This window comes from Pygocentrus nattereri, chromosome 5, assembly GCF_015220715.1.
Source record: "Pygocentrus nattereri isolate fPygNat1 chromosome 5, fPygNat1.pri, whole genome shotgun sequence".
In the NCBI taxonomy this organism is placed as follows: Eukaryota; Metazoa; Chordata; class Actinopteri; order Characiformes; family Serrasalmidae; genus Pygocentrus; species Pygocentrus nattereri.
Window position 1 is genome coordinate 3,460,505 of NC_051215.1, and position 26,887 is coordinate 3,487,391.

Genomic DNA, 26,887 nt, shown 5'->3' on the forward strand with positions numbered 1-26,887 from the left:
CCGACCACTTCTTAACTGAGTTGCTGTCGTTCCCAATCACTTCCACTCTGTTATAATCCCACTGACAGTTGACTGTGGAATATTTATTAGTGAGGAAATTTCACGACTGGACTTGCTGCACAGGTGGTGTCCGATCACGGTACCACGCTGGAATTCTCTGAGCTCCTGAGAGCGACCCATTCTTTCACTAATGTCTGTAGAAGCAGTCTGCAGGCCTAGGGGCTCGGCTTTACACACCTGTGGCCATGGAAGTGATGTGTGTGTGTGTATATATATATATGTATACTACTATATACTTTAAAAAAATTTTTTCACTGTTTTACCTTCATTAACATGACAATTATGTGTATTATGGCTATACATGTGTTGCAGTTATGGCAATTAAGGCTCTACAGGAATCAGAGTAGGATGAAAAATTTTAATTCTTAATTTATTTATTTTTTCTAAAGCTTGCAAAAAAATTGGGTCACCTTACAGGATGCAATTTTTGGGCCGTATCTCTTTTTTAGATGTTCACCTTAACGCATAAATAAATATATAAATCAACAAAAATGTACAATAACTATTATATTATCATTATATTATAGATATATAGATTTTATTATATCATACATTGTAGATTTTTGTCAAAAAAATATGCAAATGCACCTTTCCGCAGCTTTAACCTTGACTATTTTTCATTTTTAATAGAAGTAGCTTCTTTGCGACTCGGTCAATTTGAAGTAAATTGGTTTTTCAGTCGGACGCAGTATCGCACTCCACTCTACGCATTAAATGACATTCATCAAACATGCTGTCAGGTCATCAAGTTCATCTTTATTTGACTGACCAGGCTCTCTTGTTACACTGACAAATAAAAAAAACCGAGACGACAGATGATTCGGGGGGTGGATGACTTTTAGACGGAGAGAAAACATTGGCAGGCTTTCAGGGCTTCAGACACTGCTGTGATGCTTAATGATGGGGTGATGATCATGATGATGATGACGATGATGATGACGATGATGATGAATACAAGCACTGGAAGGCTGGAAAAGACTGAGGGCTGAAAATTTGGCACAAGCAAAGCTCTCTTTCACAGTTTACTGCAGGAAAGGATTAAAAAGGCCTCTGTAAGAACGAGGAAATGGGGGCTTCTATTGTTTCTGTAAATGAACCCCGAGGAGGAAGAAACACAGGACAAATGCAAACATGAACTCATAAGAACAAAGAAATAAAACATAAATATCCTTGTGAGTGGATGTACGAGGGTGAATGCGGAGGATATGGAGGTTACACAGGGCAGCCTTTTTATTAACGGTTAAAGTTCCATCACTTTTCAAATATGTATTTAATCATTAAAGCACGGACAAAATCATCCAGAGCGGTTTGGTAGGAAATGCTTCATTTTAGAAAAACTTACTGAATCAGAATCATTTACAGCGGTGGTTATAGGAACCAGACGTCTGCCTTTAAAGCTGCATTACATGAAGTTGCTGGAAGTGGCTACAAATATGCTGCCAGATGCCTGAGATTTTGTTTTATGATAAATTCAAGATATATATAAATAAATTTATATATATATAAAATCTGTTAATGGTGTATTGCTACATATATTTGCTCTATAGATATGCTGACCCCTGGTTCCTATCACCACCACTGCAAAAAAATCTGATTCGGTCAGTTTCTCTACAATGAACCACTTCACATCAAACCACTCTGAGTGGCTTTGTTTACATCTCGACCGTTGAATTCTGCAGAAATTCTGAAAAGTCTGTGAAACTCCCCTTTAACGTCCATTATGAAGAGGCACAGTTTGGTAAAAGGCACGATCTGGTGCAACACTACAGTCCAGACTACGAAGGAAAGGTTGATGTAAAAATAAAAAAGGTGTAAAATACATTCCAGAAGAGATATGAACAAACGCAGCTGCCTGATGGGTAATGCAGTAACAGGAAGTCCATGATGGAGGTAAGGGGCACGGACAGGAGGTCACTGGTGGGGCTCTCAGAAGGGGTGCTCGGAGACGAATATTGTGAGGCGAATGATGGAACTGCCGCGGAAGTTGATGACGTTGTTGACCGTGACCATTTCCAGGTCCAGAACGACTGTCTTTGGTCCTCTGACGGGCCGAGCCAGAACCAGCGTGGCGCTGACGTTGCTGGTTTGCTGTGATGAAAGGGTAGAAGAAGGAGAACAACATTAAACACGAAACAAGCACAGTTACACACTGTCCTGTTAAAGTGAGTTAAGATTTCACGAGGAATGAACCAAAATCTGTTGTACTGACGGAGATTGAGATAAATTATCCTACGTTTTCTCGTATTTTATTTTTTCCCTGACTTCCACTGATAACTGTGTGAGTTAATTCTTAATTTTTTATGTGCATTTCATGAGTATCACTGTTGTCGGATCAAAACCTTGCATCTCCAAAATGGTCATTTTACAGGAGAAGGAAAAAACATAACTTACTTTTAATGTAAGTCAATGGAACCAGAATTTTTTCTCAGTCATTCCGGGTCATTTCTGTTGGTCCATTCATCATGAAATTTACACACAATGTAAAGGACCACGGATACTTTCAAATTAAGTCCAAAACTGAACTGGAGATACATGGTTGTGTTATTTTTTAGCAGCGATATTTTACAACCTTCATATATCCTTTAGAATTCAAAAGGCTGTACATTAAAAACTGATATATATATATATATATATATATATATATGCAAATAACCCACATTCTGATTGGCTGCCCCACATTCTCAACCAAAAAGCAAGCTGAGCTGAAACACATGAATGGACGGGCCTAAACTGCTGTGGGTTGAAATGGAAGATATATGTAAACATGTTGGATTTTTTTATGATATCACAAAAACAACAAATTCAAAACAAGCTGTTTTTGCTGTTTAGTGTCAAGATATGGACCGGTGGAGTAACTAATGTGTTCTGAATTTTACTTAGTCTCTTAAATTAAAAAAAAAAGAAAGAAAGAAAATTTGGATTTTCCTTTGGATATGCCCTTTAAAAGCATTGTTTTTCTCCACCTGTAAAGTTACCAATGTGAGTTTTTGATAGGATAGCGATAATATATTGTTCCCCTGAGCAAAACTGCCTTGGATATGACCCCTGCTCTGGTCACGTGTAGCACATGTTGTACAGACCAGACAATAGATGACCCTGGGATAATAAAGCTTTCCAGTGTAGGAGTGCTGATCTAGGATCTGTTTCTGTCAGTAAGATCGTAATAATTAAGAGGGATCTGATCCTAAATCAGCGCTCCTACTCTGAAAAGTCTGATGAATACAGGTTCAGGTATAAATGAGGAAAAACAGCTGTGAATTCAAGTATCTCACATTTTCGCATTCTTACAGCTCCCTCTGCTGGCCAGACTTCACAAATACACAGGATTTATGTATCTAACAGCTGCACTTTGCAATTGACAATATACATTCTACATTACACAATGTTCAATACTCACTAACAGAGTCATTAGCGGTTTGGTGCGAAATGCTCTGTTCTGGGGAAATTTACAGAGTCAGAATTGTTTACAATGGCAGTGACAGGAACCAGACGTCCACCTCTAAAAGCTCCCTCACAGAAAATAACTACATGAAACGGTTATGAATTCACTGCTTTATGTCTGAGGCACTGTTTTATGATAGGCTCACTGGTGGTTCTGAATGGTAAATAAAATGTCTATATTTGTGTTGAGTCATAGCGACCCCTGGCTCCTATCACCACCACTGTAAAGAAACTTAAGACGGAAAGTTTCTCTACAATTAGCCACTTCAACCACTCTGAATGACTTTGTGTACATCTACACTGACTGCACTACGTAGGAATTTTGAAACCGTTTTCCCGTGGAATTCCCCTTTAAAAGCTTGTGCTGATGAGTGACGTCACAACACTGGCTTTATTCCCAAAGTAGTCCTGCTTCAGTTTTGCAATTTGGCAAGAGCTGAACAGCTTTCTGTTCAATATGTTACGTTACTGCGGACTGATAAAGAAAACATGCTCATTTATTAAAAGCACACTGAAAAGCTAGGCGTCCTGGGGCGGCGTATCGACTGAGCGCAGTTCTGCTCAGGCTGAAAGTCTCCACTCACCCGCATGTAAAACTCTCGTCCCTCGTTGCCAGATTTGATCTGAAAGATGTAAAAGGCTCCTGGGTAGCGGGTGGTTGCCTGCATCTGAAAGATATCTGCAGGAACACTCCGGCCAGAGGACAGGTCCATGTGACGGTACAGAATGGTGAACGGCCTGTCTCTACAGGCAGGGTTCTCCGCAGGACACATGCACTGACTGAGAGAGAGAGAGAGAGAGAGAGAGAGAGAGAGAGAGAGAGAGAGAGAGAGAGAGAGAGAGAGAGAGAGAGAGAGAGATGGAGAGAGATGGAGAAAGATGGAGAGAGAGATGGAGAGAGAGAGAGAGAGAGAGAGAGAGAGAGATGGAGAGAGATGGAGAGAGAGAGAGATGGAGAGAGAGAGAGAGAGAGAGAGAGAGGAGAGAGATGGAGAAAGATGGAGAGAGAGAGAGATGGAGAGATGGAGAGAGAGAGAGAGAGAGAGAGAGAGAGAGAGGGAGAGAGAGAGAGATGGAGAGAGATGGAGAGAGAGAGAGATGGAGAGAGAGAGAGAGAGAGGGGCAAAGTTAATACCAATCTATACTAACAATTTAGCAATAGTTAGTATTACTATAAATATATTATATTATTCTTCAAAAAAATCAGCCAAGACCTGGTGAGTCTCCAAAGTTTGCTTCTTTAGCTTTGCACTGGAGCTATGAGGCTAATGCAGCTAACAGATATTACACAACAGTTAATTCCGGCCACGCGAGCTGATTGGTTGAGAAGCGTTCTAACCGGGCGGTTATTTCACCACAACATCACGGGTTATTCACAAACACTGCATCACTCCGCTGAGACGCCGTTGCTAAGCAACAACTCTGACAGCTGTAGGAGACGCTCGAGCCATTTGAACGTTTTTACTTCTTACTTTGCCACAAACAGAAAACGGACACTGTTAAGATCACATCTGACCGACAGCCGATTTGGTCCGACTCTGAACATGAGACACTAAATTCCCAAACTGTCGTCACCACTGAGCAGCTTTTCAGTCGGCAGCTGTGACAGAAGAACAGCTGAACAACTTGGAATCAACCAGAAATGAACCCAATACCATTCGCCAAGCGTGTGGTCTGATCTTCAGAGTCTGAGCAAATCAGACTGAGCCATAAAACTGATGCAGTAAAAAAACTAAAAAGCTGCTCAGTGGAGACGACAGTTTGGGAATTTAGTGTAGGAGCTGGAGAACGAACTGCCGGCTGTGCAGTGAGTGGGCGGAGCTCGTTACTCTGATGTAGCAACAAGCTGCTCGTGAAGGAACTATAATTATTATAAATATATAATATACATAATAATTTACATATGCCATGTAAATATGTAAATAAATACACTTTTATACTTTATTTCTCTTGTACTTTAACTTTTGTCTAGATTTCTTTCTATTTTGTATTTTTCTGCATAGTTCATGTAAGTTTATGTGTAATTATATGTCAGTCCATCCATCCATCCATCCATCCATCTATCCATCCACATCTACTACCGCACATGGATGGCACTGATGGGGATCAAACGTTTGTTTATCGTAAAACAGCGTCTCAGTCATCAGGCAGTGGATTCATAACCATTTAATGTAGGAACTTTTTTAGCTTTTAGAGGTGGATGTCTGGTTCCTATCACCACCACTGTAAGCAGTTCTGATTCGGAATGACTTTGTTTACATCTCAACCATTTAATTGCGCTGCAATTCTGAAAAATACAGCAGCAGTATTTGGACAAATGACTTTCTTTCATTTTGCTGTGATTTATGTATCTATATAAGGCTGAATTCTGAGATATTAATTTGTTTGAGGTTAACAGGGCAGTTATGTTAGTGGTTATGTCCTCCTGAAATGACTGTGTTGCATTTTGGGATGCAGTTTATCATGACAGTACATGACTGAGGTGCCCTTGAGCAAGGCACCTAACCCCCAACTGCTCCCCAGGCACTGCGGATAGGGTTGCCCACCGCTCCAGGCAAGTGTGCTCACTGCCCTCTAGTGTGTGTGTGTGTGCTTACTAATGTGTACGTGGTGTTTCACTTCACGGAAGGGTTAAATGTGGAGGTGAAATTTCCCCGTTGTGGGACTAATAAGGGTCACTTAATCTTTAAACATCTTGTCTCAGGCAAATCAAAACCTTGTAACTACTTTTATTTCACTCTTTGCTTTTGGTGCTATTTAAAAACAACAGTTGGTCTGTAAATTGTGTGCAAATTTAACGAAGAACTGACCAACAGAAATGATCCAGAATGACATTTTTTCCTCCTATCGTCAAGGTACTACTCTGAACATGCAAGGTGTTGTTCTGACAGCATCGATACGAAACGAAAGAAGACAATAATGCGTTCCTTTCTCTGACTCACTTGTCACTGAACTCTATGTAGGGCGGTTGACATATGAGGGGGTCCAGGCACGTGTACCCTCCCTGGAAATTGAAACACACTTGTGCTGTTGTACACGTGTTGTTACCAGAGTCACATTCATTGAGGTCTTCAAAATCAAACACACAACAGTTAGTTAGGGGTCAGAATGGTCAAGATTCATGTCAACATCATCATCATCATCATCAACTTCAACAGAATTACACAGTACAATATAAATACATACAGTGATATTGTACATGCATATGAACTCTAATTTTACATGGATTATAAGCAAAGGCATTTTATGTTTATTCAAAAATTTCAATTGTGTTTGTAAGTTACAAAGGAGATTTAATTATGATTTGAATTTGGCATGTTTCAACACTTTCTGACATCAGAACAAACAGAAAAGGTCTGAAGTTGTCAATACAGAATTAACGTGAACATAAATAAAATCATTTATTCAGAATTTTACTGATCATACTGGACTAAAAATGACCCAGAGGAAGGTAACTGAAAGCCAGAAACCTTTTTTATGTTGCTGTGTTAAGTGTATTACCTTCACAGCTCCTGCCGTCTTCAAAGACGTAGTAGCCCGGTGGGCACGCACACGAGAATGACCCCGGAGTGTTTAAACATGTGTGCTGACACAAGAAGTCAGAGAAACTGCACTCATCCAAATCTGATAACAGAGCAGACGGAAATATGAGCACCTTGTTTTTATATTAATGTTCAGTCATACATATCTCACAAATATATATATATATATATATATATATATATATCGCTTTTTCAGTTTTTGACATCATTTGAAAATGCCTGTTGTCCTTTACATTGGGTGTAAATTTCATGATTAACTGACCAAAAGAATCAGCCCAAAATGACTTGTAAAACCGCCTGGTTCCATTGACTTACATTAAAAGTAAAGTATGTTTTACCCTTTTCCTGTAAAGTCACCATGTTGGAGTTACAAGGTTTTCTTCCGACATCAGCGATTTAGAACATAATTAAAATAATGTCATTTATAACTATAAAAGTAATGCAAAACATTAAAGGGATTTGAAAAGGATGAAGATTTGCAATAGTGTGCTAACACACTGTTAATAACTGCCTTAGGTTTCAACAGACATTGTGTTGGATGTCAAATCGATTCAACTGCAGAATACTTCTGTAAAAAGAGTATTGATTATTTCCAGTTTTGGTCTGCTGTGTTTTCTACAGCTGGACAGCTGGACAAGCCAGTATCACATGCTTTTTGATTTACAAACATTTGGATTTCTCATTCATCTCTGAGCGTTCCTCTTCTATCCTTTTCTCCTGAGTCTTCCTCTCTCCTCATTTCATCCACCCACACGCTCACTGCTTCCCTTCACTCTCTTAACTCCCTCCATTGCTGTCTTTCAGAAGTTTGCTACTCTGTCCCCTTATATCCTTCTATCCAAAGCTGCCTTTGAATTAGTCCTTAACCACTATTCCCTATATGGGAGCCTTATATCCAGCGGTGCTTGAAATTTTGAGAAACCTTATGACCTAATAAGGTTTATAAATGTTGCATAAATATGACCTAAAACATCATCAGATTTTCACACAAGTCCTAAAAGTAGATAAAGACAATCCAGTTAAACAAATGACACAGAAATATTATACTTGGTTATTTGTTTATTGAGGAAAATGATCCAATATTACATATTTGTGAGTGGCAAAAGTATGTGAACCTTTGCTTTCAGTATCTGGTGTGACCCCCCTGTGCAGCAATAACTGCAACTAAACGTTTCCGGTAATTGTAGATCAGTCCTGCACAGCAGCTTGGAGGAATTTTAGCCCATTCCTCTGTACAGAACAGCTTCAAATCTGGGATGTTGGTGTGTCTCCTCATGTTAACAGCTCGCTTCAGGTCCTTCCACAACATTTCAATGGGATTAACGTCAGGACTTTGACTTGGCCGCTCCAAAAACATTAACTTTATTCTTCTTTAACCGTTCTTTGGTAGAACGACTTGTGTGCTTAGGTCTTGCTGCATGACCCACCTTCTCTTGAGATTCAGCTCAAGGACAGATGTCCTGATATTTTCCTTTAGAATTCTCTGATATAATTCAGAATTCATTGTTCCATCGATGATGGCAAGCTGTCCTGGCCCAGATGCAGCAAAACAGGCCCAAACCACGATACTACCACCACCATGTTTCACAGATGGGATAAGGTTCTTATGCAGGAATGCAGTGTTTTCCTTTCTCCAAACATAGCGCTTTTCATTTAAACCAAAAAGTTCTATTTTGGTCTCATCCGTCCACAAAACATTCTTCCAATAGCCTTCTGGCTTGTCCACGTGATCTTTAGCAAACTGCAGATGAGCAGCACTGTTCTTTTTGGAGAACAGTGGCTTCTCCTTGCAATCCTGCCATGCACGCCATTGTTGTTCAGTGTTTTCCTGATGGTGGACTCATGAACATTAACATTAGCCAATGTGAGTGAGGCCTTCAGCTGCATAGAAGTTACCCAGGGGTCCTTTGTGACCTCGCCAACTATTACACACCTTGCTATTGGAGTGATCTTTGTTGGTCGAGCACTCCTGGGGAGAGAAACAATGGTCTTGAATTTCCACAATTTGTACACAGTCTGTCTGACTGTGGATTGGTGGAGTCTAAACTCTTTAGAGATGGTTTTGTAACCTTTTCCAGCCTGACGAGCATCAACAACTCTTTTTATGAAGTCCTCAGAAATCTCCTTTGTCTGGGCCATGATGCACTTCCGTAAACACGTGTTGTGCCGAGCAGACTTTGACAGATGCCTGTTCTTTAAATAAAACCAGGTGCCCACTCACACCTGATTGTCATCCCATTGATTGAAAACACCTGACTCTAATTTCACCTTCAAATTAACTACTAATCCTACAAGTTCACAGACTTTTGCCACTCACAAATATGTAATATTGGATCATTTTCCTCAATAAACAAATGACCAAGTATAACATTTTTGTGTCATTTGTTTAACTGGGTTCTCTTTATCTACTTTTAGGACTTGTGTGAAAATCTGATGATGTTTTAGGACATATTTATGCAGAAATATAGAAAATTCTAAAGGGTTCCCAAACTTTCAAACTTACCACTGTAGAACGGAAGTGCTCCCCTAATCACTGTTCCATACATTACAAAAGCAGGAGCATCATATAGCACATTATTATAATGAACAGCATTCATGATTCAAATAAACTACTAACTATGCTAGCGTTACTCAGGTTTGCTCATCTCACTGACATTCTGTTGCATATAACAGTGCATTATGGGTTTCTATGTCCACTAAGGTAGAATATACTGAGACTACGGTCTCAGGAATAGCCTCTCTATCGCTCCTCCTCTCATCTCTTCACTTCCTTGGCCCTTTTCTTCACCAATCCCTCCTCTGTTCACCAGTGCAGGTGGTTCCATCGGCGGCAAGCTCGAAGCCTTCGTCACAGTTACACATGAAGGAGCCGTACGTGTTCAGACAGCCATGAGTGCAGGGGTCAGTCTCACACTCGTCTATATCTACAGAGAGACAGAACGAGACAGAGAGAGACAGTGTTTAGATCCAGCCCTATTCTAGTTTAACCTCTTACCTTTTATGGACCTGCCAGTGTAACAGAATTAGAGTAATAAGCCACAGGATTTGGATGTAATGTGTGTTAGATTAGGATTAGGCCTAACCTCAACAACGTGGGACATAACCACTCTTAGACTGCTTTCGGTCCGGCTACATTTATTTCAATTTCATGTTCTATTGGGAAAAAAACTGTGAAAATAAAAATGACGCAGTACTTATTTGGTTGAAATCCCACTTTACCTGATTATTTTTCTAACTTAAGACAAGTAATCATGTCACAAACAGCCAGTAGATGCATAAACTGATGGGGTCTCAGTGGGTACGTCACAGGGATCCTACAAAAAACTGCCATCGGCGCTGAAACTGCAAAGAAACACAGACTAACGCAGCTGCTACCTTGAGGACACGACTACAGAGGAGACTAGAAACACCCGGTAACGATAATAATATTAGTTACAAACAACACACAAGTCACAGAAATAACGCGGGGTTAGGACGACAAGACCAGATAGGATGCAGAAAGGGGCGGAGTCAGACCAGGGAAAATGAAGACAGTCCAGGCAAGTGGATGTGGAGTTTATTGGAAGTATAAACATATGAAGTGAATAAAGCATATATAAGCTAAATAAACACAACGAAACGCAGACATCGCAACATACTACACATCCCAAGGAACAAAAGAACGCAAGAGCTATAAATGCACACGGTAGGTGTGTCTCAGTCGAGGTAGGAGAGACCTTTCTAGCTGCTGACGTAAGTAACGTGATCTATTTAAGCCTTAGGTTTAAAAACATTTAAAACTCTCTACACTCAAAAATAGGTCTTATTTACACGGCTGACTCATTTTGGACGGTTTATTATGTTAATATAGACATTTTTATCAAATGGGTTACTGTAACACAGAGTTGACACAGACTTGCTCAGTACACCCAAAAAAAGGGTAGCAGCGCTACTGGCATCTTAGTTTTAGACATCACATATGAGCTTCAACCTATCACAGTCCAGGATACTAAAATATGCTAATGAGAGGATTTTGATTAACTTTCAGCTATAGAAGATGCCTGTGCTAATGCAGCTAATGATGTTTGAACTGTGCACTACACAGTTCGAAAGGACAAATAAATGACAGTCTGGTGTCAAATTTACATTAAATGTATTAAATGCTCAATGCTAATTCCGTATTTACTAACACTAAAACCAACTAAATATGAAATTTACAAAAGCTTCGTCAGTGCAAATTTAGAGATTAAACATTCAAATCTGAGGGTGTGAACCTATGTTTTTGTATGTGGAGCATCATCTAATCTACACTTTCCCCGTTTGCACTAGAAGCTAGTGACAGCTTAACAAACGATCTATTTGCTTACGGTAGCACTCGTCTCTGCACTGCTAAGCGAGTGACGTTCTGCGTGAGCACGTGTACCTTGGCAAGTTCTGCTGTCGGTATTCAGGTTAAATCCCGGGTTACAGGAGCAGGAATATGAACCTGGCAGGTTGGCACACAGCTGCTGGCAGTAACCATAGCGACACTCATCAATATCTGGAGGGGAGATGATAGGAGGGATTAAAATAGAGGAGATATTTAAGGAGGGTATATTTAGGCATTTCCATCTTTACACAGGCAAATTATTCAGTAACTGCATGAAATAAATGCAAATTTTTATTTTATTTTATTGAATTTTTTGGAAAAGTTTGGCTGAAAGCCAAACATCTCAGAAGCTCTTTGTGTTATTTTATAAAAGTGATGTTTCCATAGCAGATCACTGAAGAGATGCCGTCTGTTTAAAGTTTATAGCCCAGGAAAAACGGGTCGACTTTCAGTAGGAAAACAAACTGAGTTCAGCTTCTTTTATTATAAGGGTTTAAAATGACGTCACCGTCTATTAGACTGGAGAGAAGAGCTACAGCATCACACGACACCCAGCTTCTGAATGGAGCTTATGAAATAAGTAAGTTATGAAGAATAAGTGCGTTTAGGAGCCACTGGTGGGCTCAAGGAGTTGAAGAGCTTAAATAAACAAGTGAAATTTCAATATTCTTTCAAGATTATTTCCAGCTACCCAATGAAAGATTATGGCATGCGGTTTGCCTAAATTTAGTTTGTATTGTTGTCTGATACTAATTGGTGGGGTATAAGCTCCAGTTACTTGTAAGCTACATTAGTCTCGTGGCTCCAATGCAAAACTAAAGAAGTAAATGTCAGACTCCAAACATGTCTTGGTGCAATTACATTTGGAAAAAGAGGCAAATGACATAACGTTGATTTATCAACAGACTATCGCTTTAATCTAATCAACACAGCACTTTCAGTGGACACTTAACATAAAATAACGCCTGTTCTAATAATTCAATACCACATAGACTCAATTCTCACAGCCTAAAAGCAGGTTTGTGAAATCTTGCACGTTCCATTTATACAATAAAGCTTTTGTACTTGTTGGGTTTGTTACAAAACCTCTTGTATTCGGTCTATTTGTTTAGCCTGTTATTTGTTTAGGCTGTTATGAACTGCGTGGTGTAAACAGAAACCAGAGGGAAAAGAGGTCTCCACACAGACATCTGGGCAATAATCCACAGAACAAAACATCTCAGCGGGTTCTGCTTGGACCTGTTTTTCAGCAGCATGCATGTCCTCATTCTCAAAAACTGCCTTGGAAATGAAAGCAGACACTTTTTAAACAATATCTGTATCTAATTTTGTTGTTTCCACTGTTTCCTGGCGTGACGGCACTGACCAACCGGCCTTTAGTACTTACCCTGGCACTGTCCCCCCACTAGCCAAAAGCCCTCCGTACAGGAGCAGGTGTAGCCCCCCGCTGTGTTTATACACACCTGAGTGGGATTGCACTGATGGGACTGTGCCTCACACTCATCGATATCTGAAAGAGAGGAGAAGAGAAAAAGCAAAAGAGGAAAGTAGATTTAAAAAAAAAAGAAGAGAAGAGATAAAAGGACATGATGTCATTAATAAAGATTAAACATTAAACTGATAACTCACTGAAAACTATATAAATTTGATTATTTGCCAAACTAACCAGGTTTTATATCACGATAGAGCAACATAAGCCCTCTGTGGAATTTGCTTACACCACTTGACCTTTATAAGCAATACACCAGAGGCTCATTATAACACTCTCAGAACACTTTACCTGTCTTTAAGTGGAATGAAGCAACTCTAGGGTATGTACTGCATATGGAACAGAAGGCCCGGTAAGGCAGGGCAGCACGCCTACTGCTCAGATCCATCACTGTTGTGACTCCATCAGGCTGGTCTCCCACCACTTCAAATACATCATCATTTAATCATCACCAGCCATCTATAACTAACAGTGCACAGTTCCCAAAGTAGAGCTTGGAATTGTAGCCTCAACGTTTCCTTCTCTCCCTTGCTCTCTCACTCTCTCACTCACACTCTCACTCATATCTCTGCATCTCATTACCAGCATATTTCCTTATGTGGAAATCACAAACCCTTTCGGTTCTCAGACAGTGAAGTCACACATTTAGAAAGAAAGCAAAGGGTGTGCATGTGTGTGTGCGTACGAGCAGAGTGGCGGCTGAGTGTGAACTCCAGATAATTATTCTTGTTTATTCAGGCTCTGGTGGTGGCTGATAGCAGAAGGCGCTGAGGGAGCCATTGTCTAGGGTTCAAAATCAGGCCACGTTCCAATCCAACCTCTGGCCAGCACCTGCTAGCACTTAGAAGGATAGTGGGTGAAACATGAAATCTACACGCCCTCCCTGAAAGTCCTCCAGCGTCTCTCTTGGTAAACCAGTCTTTTAATAGAACGTCATTAATTAGTGACGCTGACGTCTATTAAAATGATCAGAAGCACAAAACACTGAAGGTAAACAGTTTCCATCAGGGAGAACCGAGTGGCTCTGAAATCACTTTTTACACACAAGCAAAGTTTCAGTTTCAGATTTATTTACAACTTAGTTCCAAGTTTAAGTTTAATAAAAACTGGCTTTAAACTCAGGATCACAGATGAGCTGCTTTACTATGTTGATCTGTAGGCCTCTGTTCATAAACATAAACCAGCCCAAACTCATTTACTATAAAATGAAATGGTGTTTGTAGAAATTCAGAAAAAAGCCGCGTCAGTCTCGACTGCATATGTGGACATATTTCTATATTGAGCTCTATTTACACAAAGTTAGGTTAGTTCATCATTTATGTTGAACAGACTCTCCCAAAGTTTTACGCTGCTGCGCTGACGTTGAACCGCGTGCTGCACTGGGTCGGTATGACCAACAGGTCAAAACCAGCTCTAAACAAAGTGACCGCTGGGCCCTGATTGGTGCTCTGGCTTTGCGCTTCTTTCGTTTTGACATGTTACGTTTTTATACACACAGAAACCAAAAGGAACCACAGATTTCTCAAAATGTAGGAGGAAAAAGTCGGATATTAGACTCTGAAATGTAGTGGAGTGAAAGGAAAAAGTCGCCCAGACTGGAGAAACTTCAGTACAGATACACCAAAAATACTAAAGTACAGAAACTAATTACATTTACTCAGTTACTGAGTTACTGTCCACCACTGGCAGCTTTACATTACATAAATACGAGTAGTTAATGAGTAATTGAAGTTAAGCAATTGAACCACACATTAGCACTAAATCATCACACCCTTGCCTCAAGCGTGCTAGGTTGCTCGGTACTGGGAATCATGGTGTATATATGATCATTTTTATGCACAAATCCGCCAATGTCAATACATAAACATTTCTAAAAATGTAGAAACTGGCTCTAGATACACCTGGATTAGCATTTCATAAAAATATAACTTCTATTTCTATACGGTTAAATGCAGTAAACGTATTTTGAAATATGGGTCAAATATCTGCCCGATGACGATATTTTTATAGCAGTAATCTTCTGATTCTGATATGACTCCAGTGTCATCATGTGTCCCTTATACTGCTGTACAAAATTCAGGCTTCAAGCTAGCTGCTACTACTGATTTAGCTCTGCACTGCTCTTGTGTACATGTTTACAGATAATGTCGCGCAGTGTTTGAAATCTAAGCAAGACTTTTAGAGATTACTTAAGAAATCAACACAGGTTGAGGCAAGTGTGCGATGACTTGAGCATGAACGATGCTAATCAGTCAGGTATAGGCTTTACATGCTAACAACATTAGCCTAAAGTTCCAGTCACATGCTGTCAGGGGACTTTCACAAGAGAAAGTGCGTTATTTTTAATGATTTAAATGATTTAAATGATTTTTATTCATTTTAGGCATATTGAGTTCAACTTCAGTGAACATTCTCGTCCACAATCAGCAACACTACTGCTAAAATGCTAATTGTAGCAGTCTTTACGCTTGTAATGAGTTAGCCCATTCACTAACTGCGCAGCTGCAGTTAAGTCTCTTCTGCCAATCACTGTTATCTACACTTTTTATATCTCAGTGTACAGCATTAAGCTCCTCTGAGTATATAATTATCTGGTTTAGTTACCTTTACTGTGTTTAACTCTTCATGGTTTCCAGGTTGGCAAGCTTGCTGAATGCTAGGTTAGCTGTTGGGCTAAGCGCAGCTGCATTTATGCCACTTCTGCCAACCATGTCTGTTATCTACCCTTTTTTATATCTCAGTGTGTAGCTTTAAGCTCGTCTGAGTATATAATTATCTGGTTTAGCTACCTTTACTTTGTGTTTTTACTGTTTATGGTCAGCAGTTAGCTAGCTTGCTGCACCAAAATGGAGCATTTCTCCCAGTCCAGATCTGTGCATGCCTATTTTGAGAGGTGACACTATTTGCAATTTGGGAAATGAAGAGAAAACTGTGTAAAATATATTTTTTGGCCAACTATTGCTTTAAGACTGCAACCTCCACTGTGGAATGGAGGGAGGTGGGCACAACATGTGGGTTACACATGCGCCACAGCAGGGCAGAGTTAGCAGATGTGAAGTGGGGCGAGGAGAATTGGGCCGTTTTTGGAAAGGATCACTTCAGGTCCTTATATAGACCGATTCAGTGGAACATAGCCTAGGCCAGAACTTACCACACTCATCACTCAGACAAAGAAGGAAAGATAAAGCTAAAAAGAGACAGACTAGGGGGACAGATCGGGGGGAAAAAGGGATAAATTGTGTGTAGAGAGACAGAGATATCAAACACTGTGGGCCAATTTTCCAAACACAACTTATTCCTAGACCTAAAGGAGGTGATTGTGGAATATATAGCCGTTGGTTTGGCTTCCAGATCAGTTTCAGTGATGTGATGAAGTGAATGCAAGCTGGCGAATCCTTATAGCGGTCTCACTAACCCCACAGAACAGACCGCTCACAGGAACGATAAAACACACATGTCTCTCTCCATGCGCTAGCTGCTTATCTTATGTTAAAATAAAGAGATTATAGTTAAAAGAAAGAATGAACAGAATTTGAACAGAATACACCTTTACTGTATTTCTCCTTCTTGGTGGTCCTGCTCGGTCAAGCAACACCTTGGCACTGTTTAAAAGATTAAAATCCTGCAGCTTGATTGTATAATTAAGACGAGACACAGCAAACAACGCGGCAGGAGCAGGGTGGTCACTGCGGAGCACATGGTCTAACATAAAAAGAAAGGAAGCAGGGCTGTGCTGAAGGGGAATTCCACTCATTTTTCAAAATTCTGCATAATGTTCTGTTTTTATGATGTATACAAAGTCGTTCAGAGTGGTTTGATGTGAAATGGTTCATTGTAGAAAAGGCCTGTGCTAAATGGAAATTCCACCAATTTTTCAAAAATCTGCATAATTCAGTGGCTGAGATGTAAACAGTCACTCAGAGTGTTTGAGGTGAAATGGTTCATTGTAGAAAAGGCCTGTGCTAAAGGGAAACCACCAATTTTTCAAAAATCTGCATAATTCAGCAGCTGAGATGTAAACAAAGTCGCTCAGAGTGATTTGATGCGAAATGGTTTATAGAGAAACTTACCGACTCAGATGTCTTTACAGTGGTGGTGATAGGAACCAGGGGTCACCACATCTACAACACATTTTATGTACTATCCAAAACCAACAGTGAACCTATATGTGTCTTCTGAGTGTTTGTGCAGTGTTGAAAAAGGTCAAATTGTGGTGAATCTGAGGATGTAAGTTTCGTGGGCACTATTTAAACACCTCTTTGCCATGAATATTTTAATAAACATATTTTAGCCTAAAACTACTGTGCCTTAAAACTACTGTAAAACAATGTCAGGCATCAGGCAGTGACTTTATATCCATTTCTTGTAATAACTTTCTGTGAGGGAGCGTTGAGAGGTGGACGTCTGGTTCCTATCACCACCACTGTGAACAATTCTGACTTGATAAGTTTCTTTAAAGGGGAACATTTTGCATCAAACCACTCTGAATAACTTTGTTTACATCTTGATGATTTAGTTACACAGAAATTTGGAAGAAATGGTAGAACTTCTCTGTAAGGCTTGTAGTGGAAAAAATGTGAAAACACTTAGAGCATCCCTTAAAGCAAAGTCTCAGAAAGTGATTTTGATATTCCTCAGCTCAAATGCAGCTAATCAGCCAGTCAGTGTCTGAAGTTCGCTGTTGTACGAGAGCAATGAGGCCAAAGTAGCTAACAAGTAATGGAAGCTTATACTCCACCAATTAACATTGTGCTTGCACGACAAAATCTCAAAAAAAACTTGCCTCAGTTGAAATGATGCAGTAGAATAATACTTTCAAGATAGAAAAAAGGGTTGCTACTATTACTTTTTAGCTTTGTTAGGCTTCGTTTTCGCCAGCTCTTGAGTTTATTTTTAACTATTCGTTAGCCTTTGTCCACTGATATAGATAAAAGTCTGTCATACAGTCTCAGAAAGCACATACATAAGACTACTATAGAATTCTTAGCAATTCTACATGGGTTGAGACCAGGCATGCGATGATTATTCATTCTAATTATAAGCTTCCATTACTTGATCGCAATTAGTCTTGTGGCTCCAGCACAAAACGTGGCTGACTGACTGCATTTGCAGCAAAGGACGGGATACAAGAATATGAACCTGCCGTGTTTTATCAGAACAAATACAGCTCTAACAGTTAAACGGTAACTCAGCCAAAATATCTGATTATGAGGTTTCTTCCTGTCCAGATAGCAAGAGGATAGCGAGCTGATGGCGACGCTGGCAGCCCACTGGCTTTACGCTAAGTGTTTTCCGGGCGGCCCACTGGTGATAAAGCAGAGTATTAGACAAAATGCCACTTTTCATCACTCATTTTCCACTCTCCGTTCAGTTTTCTCAACTTTCCTTCATTTCTTTCTTCCTTTATCATTTGTGTTTGTGTACTAAATCATCTCAACAGCAATATCATTCATTTTATTGAATTTAAATATATTTAACTATGGTGCCATACAGTCAGAGGGGTGCCAGCGGACAGGTACACGCTTGCTATCTGGGCGGTTTCTATCCTGGCATCAACTAGATGCTTGTACATATATATCAGGCTGGTGGAGGCTTAGAGTGGGCGTGGGAGAAAATTAGGGTGCCTGGGTGAACTCATAAGATGACATGGCTGTTTCTGCTGGTTGTTATGTACTTGAACCAGCTCTGATTCTGACTGAACCGACGCCATGTTAATGAACGACCCACTTGCCTGCAGCTCCACATACAATTCAATCAGTCTTCTAGACCGCCAACCTTTTAATGACATCATCAGCCTGTACACTGACCTCACTAGTGGGCCTCCTCTGGAGTTAATGAACACATGAAACGGTCTACCACTATCCAGTCACACCTCATTACCTACAGACGTAACGGCAAACAGAGAACACGGGCGCTGTGGCTAGACAAAACATCAGGCTCTAATGAGAGTTCTAATACTAGATTTCAAGTCTAGACCCCACTGTGAACTGCATGAATTCACCAATCCATGCTCCGCCCACAAATCCGCTCTTTCGTAGCAAGTGTTATACGGTTGGACGAGCTTTACAGAAGACTGGAAAATCCCATTTAACCTTAAGAGATTATGGCAGCCTGTTTAGTCCCACTACATGATGTTGAGTTCCCAGTTAAAAATTCTACACTGATTTTTGCATGAAGTATTAATATGGATGCAGGGGAGAGTGAGACACAACCTGGCACATTTAGTTTTTTGCTAAATTATTTTTAAAGTATTTGAGCTTGAGATTAAGATGAATTTAATACGAAAAGAAATTTGCACATTTTTGCTAAAAATTAAACATAAGCAGCCCATACACTTTATAAACAGTTCAACTAAGAGCAGATTGAGTGTAAATGGTAAGATTTATGCTGGAAATGGGGTAACAGACAGAGGGGCTGGTTGTAAGAGTCAATAAAAGTCTGGTCAAATCAATGCAAACAGACTGAATTTAGTTCTAGTTGTTTCAACCTGATGAGCTTTCCAACATAAAAATAAAAAAAATATGATTAGTAAGCGAAACGCTGTGGCAAGAAGGAGCAGAAGGGACAATATCAGCACAATAGAAATGAAATATATTCCATTTCATTTCACTGTCAACATTCACAGATGACACTGCAATGGGAATACAAGAAGAGGAAAAGCACGTTCAGCATAATCCTGTTGAGCTACGTAAAAAATTATATTAAAATATATCATATAAAACATATAAAAATTTTAGACTCCTAACAACCACCCGCAAGAGCTGGTAGACATCAAAACTGCCCCCATCAGATAAACAGCACCTAAAGCTTCCGTCTTTGAGAGAGAGGAGAGGATCAAGCTGCTTCAGATCTGAAAGCATCCACAGGTGTTTCTGTCCATCCTTCCACTGTGAGAAGACCACTCAGTGATGTGGGTCTGAAAGGACGTGTAGCTGATCAAGAGGAACCTCACTGAGAAAAGGAGACGGACACATCAAACAAAGAAGCTGAACAATGGACTGACCACCCCAGAGTCCAGACCTCAGCATCACTGAATGAGGGATTCTTTGGATTGTGAGAAGCAGAAAAGGTTAAACCAACTTCTAACTTTATTATTTGGCTGTTTTGACTGGAAATAATTAAATAAATACAGGATTGTCTCTGACGTTTTCATAGCGCTGTACAAAATAAAAGTCTGTATCTTTAGCTGTGGGACAAAGTGCCTGTGAAGGCCTTGACGGACACCCTTAGCAGCACTGATGAGGCCCAGCTTGTGTTTTTTTGTCCTCCACGACTGAGTGCCATTGGCAACATTAGGGCTTTCCCTGCCCTCTATACACACACTCACAAAGCCATTACTGTCAGATGAGTGATGGTATGCTTGCAGTCTGCACTGCTTCAGCTCCATAACGGCATCTTTCAACATACACACACACACACACTGACACACCACAACGCCTCCCCAAACGACAGAGTGCCCCAGCTACCAATGAGAACACTCCTTCCACATCTGATGACTTCATTGCTGGCATGGGCAAGCACAATATGCTGAAATAGCTCTGGTTCGAGAGTGGGATTTTTCACGGCTTACCCAAACAAGGTTTAAAGTCTGAGATTTTCCTAATACCCTAAAGAGGTGATTATCTGTCTCCGAATTGAAACGAGCAGTTTGAGCTGAATATCTGGCTCCACTTTCCCCCCATTACCCAGTTCCACTTGATTTCAGGGGAATGCAGCTTTTGCCTAACAGGATTTCTCTGGAAAAAATGTGTGTCCTTTTTATAGCATGTCCCTTGCAGACGCAGCGGGTTGCAGATCTATGAAAGTGACCCTAAAAGACGGTGGCAGAGGACTGGAGAACACATTTGGCACTGACATCTCCTCCCCCAGGAAACTGCACGCTCAGTCCATAGTCTGCCCTGAAATACGAATCATCAAACCACCATCGGTTATTATTATTTAATGGGCAGCGGCACTTAAAGGGGAATTCCACCCACTTTTTTACATTTTGGGGTAACACCTTATTCAGAGTGGTCCTTTGTAGATGATTAATAAACTCTTTACGGAATATCAGTAACACATCAACAATATATCAGTGAAGTAGCAGTAATGAAACATCTGAATACACTGAGGTAAATATCTTGTAGATGTTCTGTTGATACATTACACACATTAAGTAGATGTGTTGTTAATACTGTGTTGTTAATGTGTTGTTCATACTCACCCTGGTTCTAAACCTAACCCAAACCTTAACCTCAACCCAATGCCTAATCCCGAACCCTCACCCTGGTTCTAATCCTAACCCTTAACCTCAACCCAAAACCTAATCCCAAAACCTCACCATGGCACTAATCCTAACCCTAACTTTAATCTTAACCCAAAACCTAATCCCAAACCCTCACCCTGGTTCTAATCCTAACCCTAACCTTAACCTCAACCCAAAACCTAATCCCAAACCCACACACACTCGTTCTAATCATAACCCTAATCTTAACCTGAAACCAAAACCTAATCCCAAACCCTCAACCTGGTTCTAATCCTAAACCTAACCTTAAACTGAAGCCAAAACCTAATCCCAAACCCTCAACCTAGTTCTAATCCTAACTCTAACCTCAACCCAAAACTTAATCCCAAACCCTCACCCTGGTTCTAATCCTAATCCTAACCTTAACCTCAACCCAAAACCTTATCCCAAACCCTCACCCTGGCCCTAATCCTAACCCTAACCTGAAGCCAAAACCTAATCCCAAACCCTCACCCTGGCCCTAATCCTAACCTTAACCTGAAGCCAAAACCTAATCCCAAACCCTCAACCTGGCCCTAATCCTAACCTTAACCTGAAGCCAAAACCTAATCCAAAACCCTCAACCTGATTCTAATCCTAACCTCAACCTTAACGTCAACCTAAAACCTAATCCCAAACCCTCAATTTGGTCCTAATCCTAACCCTAACCCTGTTGTTACAATGTCAAATTTGTAACAACAGATTAACACTTTCTGGTGCTGTACAGAAACCTTCTACATAGAACCTTCTACAGCACATTCCCCATTAATCTGAGGAACCCATTCACCATGCAAAGAGCCCTTTAATCACCCAAAGAGAGTTCATGGTTCTATATAGAACCCATTTCTTTACTAAAGAACCCTTGAAGAACCTCTAACATCTTTAAGTGTGCAGAGAAGCTAGCCTAGTTAGTGAGGCAGTCATGCTGTCTCTGCCTTCTCAGCCACATCCTTAACAAAGCGCTCATGCTCAGGAACTTGTGTTTCAGAGCCACAGAACTCCACGTTTCACTGAATCGTGAGCCTGTCTTCCTGTGGTCAGCTGAAACGAATAAAGCTTACGGGATCAAAGTACCTGCAACTCGAACAGTTAACCGAATACACAAGAACCCGTGCACAGCCCTAGTCCTAAGAGTGTGACCTTTCACATAGCAGGTTCTCTTTACATTGCAATACAGTCAGACCAGGCTTCCGTAGTGTTCTCTGTGGCTCAATGGAGACAGACGAGTCAGCGCCGCCGTGAGGAGAATCTGCTAAAGTCTTCAAGTTGATAGCCCGTCCCACTGCAGCCCCGCAGACCACCACAGATATGAGTAAATTACAGCCTGGCGCTTTATTGTGTCTGGGCACTGTCTGAGACACTGAGAGACGCATGACCCACTAAAAGACTAAAAGACCCTCATCACAGAAAAGCCTCATCTAACCAAGAGAGACATCCCACCACCAGCCTTGCAATCATTTCCCTGCACTGGCTGATGCTTATCAAAGTTCTTGTAGGAAAGTCTGTCCACCAGCCATCCAGCTATCTTGGCAACGCCGCCGGGCAGTTATTTCCAGTCATATAAGACCAGGCTCTGTTCTCTTTGAATGGGGAAAGACCTAAAAACTTGAAGGGCACATTATTGTTTCAAAAATGTATTCAAATTTACAGTATACGAGTCTCTATACTCTTCCTTTATAACAGACGGGCTCAGCTGGCTGAGAAAGGTCAGACGCAGAGGCAGACCCTGCATTGCTACATCAGTGCATGGAGGTACAGCTGAAATGCTTCAAGAACGCTCAAAGCGCAATTTTAAGTAAGATCAAAAGTTACTCGCAGCATTGGATCCAGTTCCAAAGCAGGCAGGTGAGAGTCCCCAGTGTCTAATTCTCCACTTAACTGTGTCCAGCTAGACTGGACTTTGCATGTGTTAAAATAACATCCCAGGTGTTACTTTAATAAACGGATACTTTTCTCTGTATGTTCACTGGCCACTTTATTAGAAACCACTCTCCTGTAGCTCCACCTTGCTGGTGGACTGTAGCCCATCTGTTGATTCACAGTTTGTGTTAGGCATCCTCTAGTCCTTCATCAGTGGTCAGTTTTTGACCACAGAGCTGCTCTGAAACTGACCAGTGATGAATGTGGTAGAGCGGGACTAATAAACTGTGCAGCAACAGATAAGACTACAGTCTGTAACCATACAGGTACAGCGCTGTGTAAAAGTCAGAGACCACCCTGGTTATTTCATTTACAGTCAAAGCAGCTTTTAAAAACAAATTATTTATTTTATTTTTCGGGAGCTTTTGTCTGCGGAGGTTAGATATATATATATATTCTTGTCAAGAAAAATGATCTTAAATATGGTCAATAAATCTAATATTGCTCCTGATGAGACCGTTGTAAACTTAATTTAAGATTGTTTACCTTATGTCTAGACATTACTTACTTATTTTATGTAACATTTTTAAATTAAATTATCTCACTATGTTGGCAGATAATTTTGCTTGTTTTAAAAAAAGTGCTTAAACCAGCAAAATTATCCTCCATTACAGATCATTTTACCTGATAAAATGGCCTAAAACAAGTAAATAGTGTCTAGAAATAAGCTGGATAATATTTTAAGTGCACACTGATCTAAAAACGAGACATATTAGACTTATCAACTAGACTTAAGACCATTTCACTTGACGGGATACCGTTTTTTGCAGTGTGCAGAAGGAAGGAGAAAGTCAAAAACAAATAAGTGAAAAAAAGAAGTTTTCCAAACTGGAGTTGGAAAATAGTTAAAATATATAAAGATAATGTGAGCCCTAATAAACATGCAAGACCACCAAAACTGATACCCCCCCCCATCAGAAAACCAGCACTTAGAGCTTTCATCTTTGAGAGAGAGGAGAAAATCAAGCTGCTTCAGATCTGAAAACATCCACAGGTGTTTCTGTCAAGCAAAGACACTGCCGGTGTTCTCTGAACAGTGGACTGACCACTGTAGAGTCCAGACCTCAACATCACTGAACATGGTTGATTATCTGAATTGTAGGAAGAAGAAAAAGCAAAACCAGCTTCTAAGACTGAACACTGAGGTGTGACTGCAGATTCCTTTGAGGAACTGAAAGAGAGTCTCCTGAAAGGAATGAGCGATCCAGCTTAGTTGTGCTTTCAGTTAGCTGTGGGCTGGCCTCGTGACCGGAAAGTCGCTGTTTCGATCCCCTGAGCCGACAGCACATGACTCACGTGCCCCTGAGCAAGACACCTAACCCCCACGTTCTCCCCGGGCACTCCGGATAGGGCTGCCCACCACTCCGGGCAGGTGTGCTCACTGCCCTCTAGTATGTGTGCCTTTTTTACTGTGTATATGGTGTTTCACTGCATGGATGAGTTAGATTACGGAGGTGAATTTTCCCTATTGTGGGATCAATAAGCCTCACTTAATCTCTCTTCAGACGTTCAAAAATGAAAAACTTGCACTTACTGGCCATTTTTAACTAAATAAATGAAGGACAGTTTCTGACTTTTGCACTGTGGGGTCTGTAGTGGACCTATAAGGTACTTAGGTGCTCATAAAGTGGTCACTGAGTGGAAGTCGACGGTACAGTATCACAGCCTGAACCTGAATCTTGGCTTTTGCTTATTAATCTTGAGCCTTATTATTCAGTAACTACTATGAATTATACTGTAACTACATTAAAAAGCATAAATGTGCATGAGAGTACCAGCCTTTCACAGAGCAAGAGGGCTCACTCACCAACACACGTCCCGTCCTCCCCGAGTGTGTATCCGAGCACACATGGTGTGGAGGGACGGCTCACTATGGGATAGCTGGGGCCCGGCCCGGGTTCAGGTCCAGGGCCCAGAGGCGAAGTGTCGGGGAAGGATGGCTCCGGGTAGGCCGGCTGAGAGTAGAGACTCTGGGTCATGCACAGGTAACCCCCGTTCCGGTTCACACAGCGCATGTCACCCCGGCAGGGGTCCGGCACGGTCCGGCACTCGTCCACATCTGCGTTGGTGGGGAGGAAACGACAAGATGTCACATGTCCATGTTTCACTAGCGCAGCTTTGCTATACTACTGATCTTTGACCTACTGACCGATGCACTGCCTGGCACGGCGGTCGTATACAAATCCCTCTCTGCATCCCTGTAAAGGGGCAGGAAAAAGTAAGCACTCATTTAACCGGACTTATGAACTGGTCAGTCTACAGTATGCAAGAATGTAATGGACAAGTAAACCAGTTTACAGACTGATTTAACTACACTGAGCTCTGATTTATTAATGCATACAGGCCTTGCAAGTATTTAAAATTGTTGAGGATAAAAACATAATAAAAGTCCTTCGTTGTAGAAAGACGACAGACAAACTGCTGAAATGAACAGACTACATCTCTACTAGCTAGTGCACAAGTGTGCACACTACAAGTGTGCATGCTAGAAAAGGGGACTTGGGTTTTCATTCATTCCTCAAGCACAAGTTCGTTGAAACAAGTGACATAAAAAGCAAAATACTTAAAAAAGAAGGTTGCTCAAGGGTTCTTTAGTAAGGCAATGTTTGCATTTAGAACCGTGAGTTCTATATAGAACCACTTCATTCTCCAGTGGGTCTCTGCATGGTTCAATAGTTCCACAGATTGATGGAGAAAGGTTCTACGCAACACCAAAAAGGGTTTTGCTGTTGTTACAATGTCAAGCTTGTACTCTTTGGTGCTATCTAGAACCATTTTCAAAAAGGTTCCACACAGAAGAATATACAATGCCTTCTCCATGCTTCTATAGGGAGATATCTATGGCGCTACATTGAATGAATGATGAAATGATTCTATACAGCATCAAAAAGGGTTCTGATGTTGTTGTTATGTCAAGCTTGAACCCTTTCTGGTGCTATACAGAACCATTTCAAAAAGGTTCCACATAGAACCATATACAACACATTCTCCATGGTTCTGTATGGAACTTTTTTGAAAATGACTCTATATAGCACCAAAAGGGGGTTCTGATGTTATTGCAATGTCAAGCTGAACCCTTTCTAGTGCTATCCAGAACCATTTCAAAAAGGTTCCATATAGAACCATACACAACACGTTCCCCATCAATCTGAACAACCATTTCACCACTTGAAGAGCCAATTAAGCATGAAAGGGTCGACACAGAAAGCACGGTTCCAAACAGAACCATTCCCTTCACTAGAGAACCCCTAAAAAACCATCTTTTCTAAGAGCGAAGCTGGTTGCGACACACGGGTGTCTGTGCCAGGAGAGCGAGAGCAGCTCGACTTACCTGACTTCTCCCTGACTGAAAGCAGCACAGTAAAAATATTAAAGCAGTCAAAACTCTGCAAAACAACAGAGAAGCATTAATATGGACCCGCTCTGAGGAGCCTGAGGACACCATGTCAACATCTGCCTACGGACATTTCCATTCATTTAGCTCCATTAACATTTTCAAAGGCACTTAAAGTGGGACTCAGGCTGAAATGACCACGGTGGCTCACATAACGCCCTTTTCAGAGGGGCGAAAGGATGAAACTAACCTCTGGTAGGTGGAGGAATTCAAGCCACGTCCTGCAAACTGCATGTTTTTATGGATTTTTGTGGTCTCCCCCTCCTCTCTCTCTCTCTCTCTCTCTCTCTCTCTCCCTCTCTGCCGCTCTCTCTCCTGAGCGAACACAACACGGCAGCAAAAGGCGATGATTTTTCCTTCTCGCTCCCTACGAGGGGCTCGCAGGACCAAAAAGCAGCGCCCACGACCAGAAAGTCCACACCTGGCTTTG

General features: G+C 41.0%; 1 protein-coding gene across 1 annotated transcript; it reads right to left on the reverse strand.

Moving 5' to 3' along the window:
• Positions 1-796: 796 nt before the first annotated feature.
• On the reverse strand, positions 797-26,887 carry fbln5 (fibulin 5). The gene is made up of 11 exons (XM_017718227.1): positions 26,648-26,887; positions 26,395-26,449; positions 25,213-25,261; positions 24,871-25,122; positions 12,779-12,901; positions 11,446-11,562; positions 9,851-9,967; positions 7,003-7,125; positions 6,444-6,570; positions 4,086-4,281; positions 797-2,148 (listed from the first exon to the last, which is right to left on the reverse strand). Exons 1-11 carry the CDS (start codon positions 26,689-26,691, stop codon positions 1,987-1,989), a joined length of 1,365 nt encoding a protein of 454 aa, XP_017573716.1. The 5' UTR covers positions 26,692-26,887; the 3' UTR covers positions 797-1,986.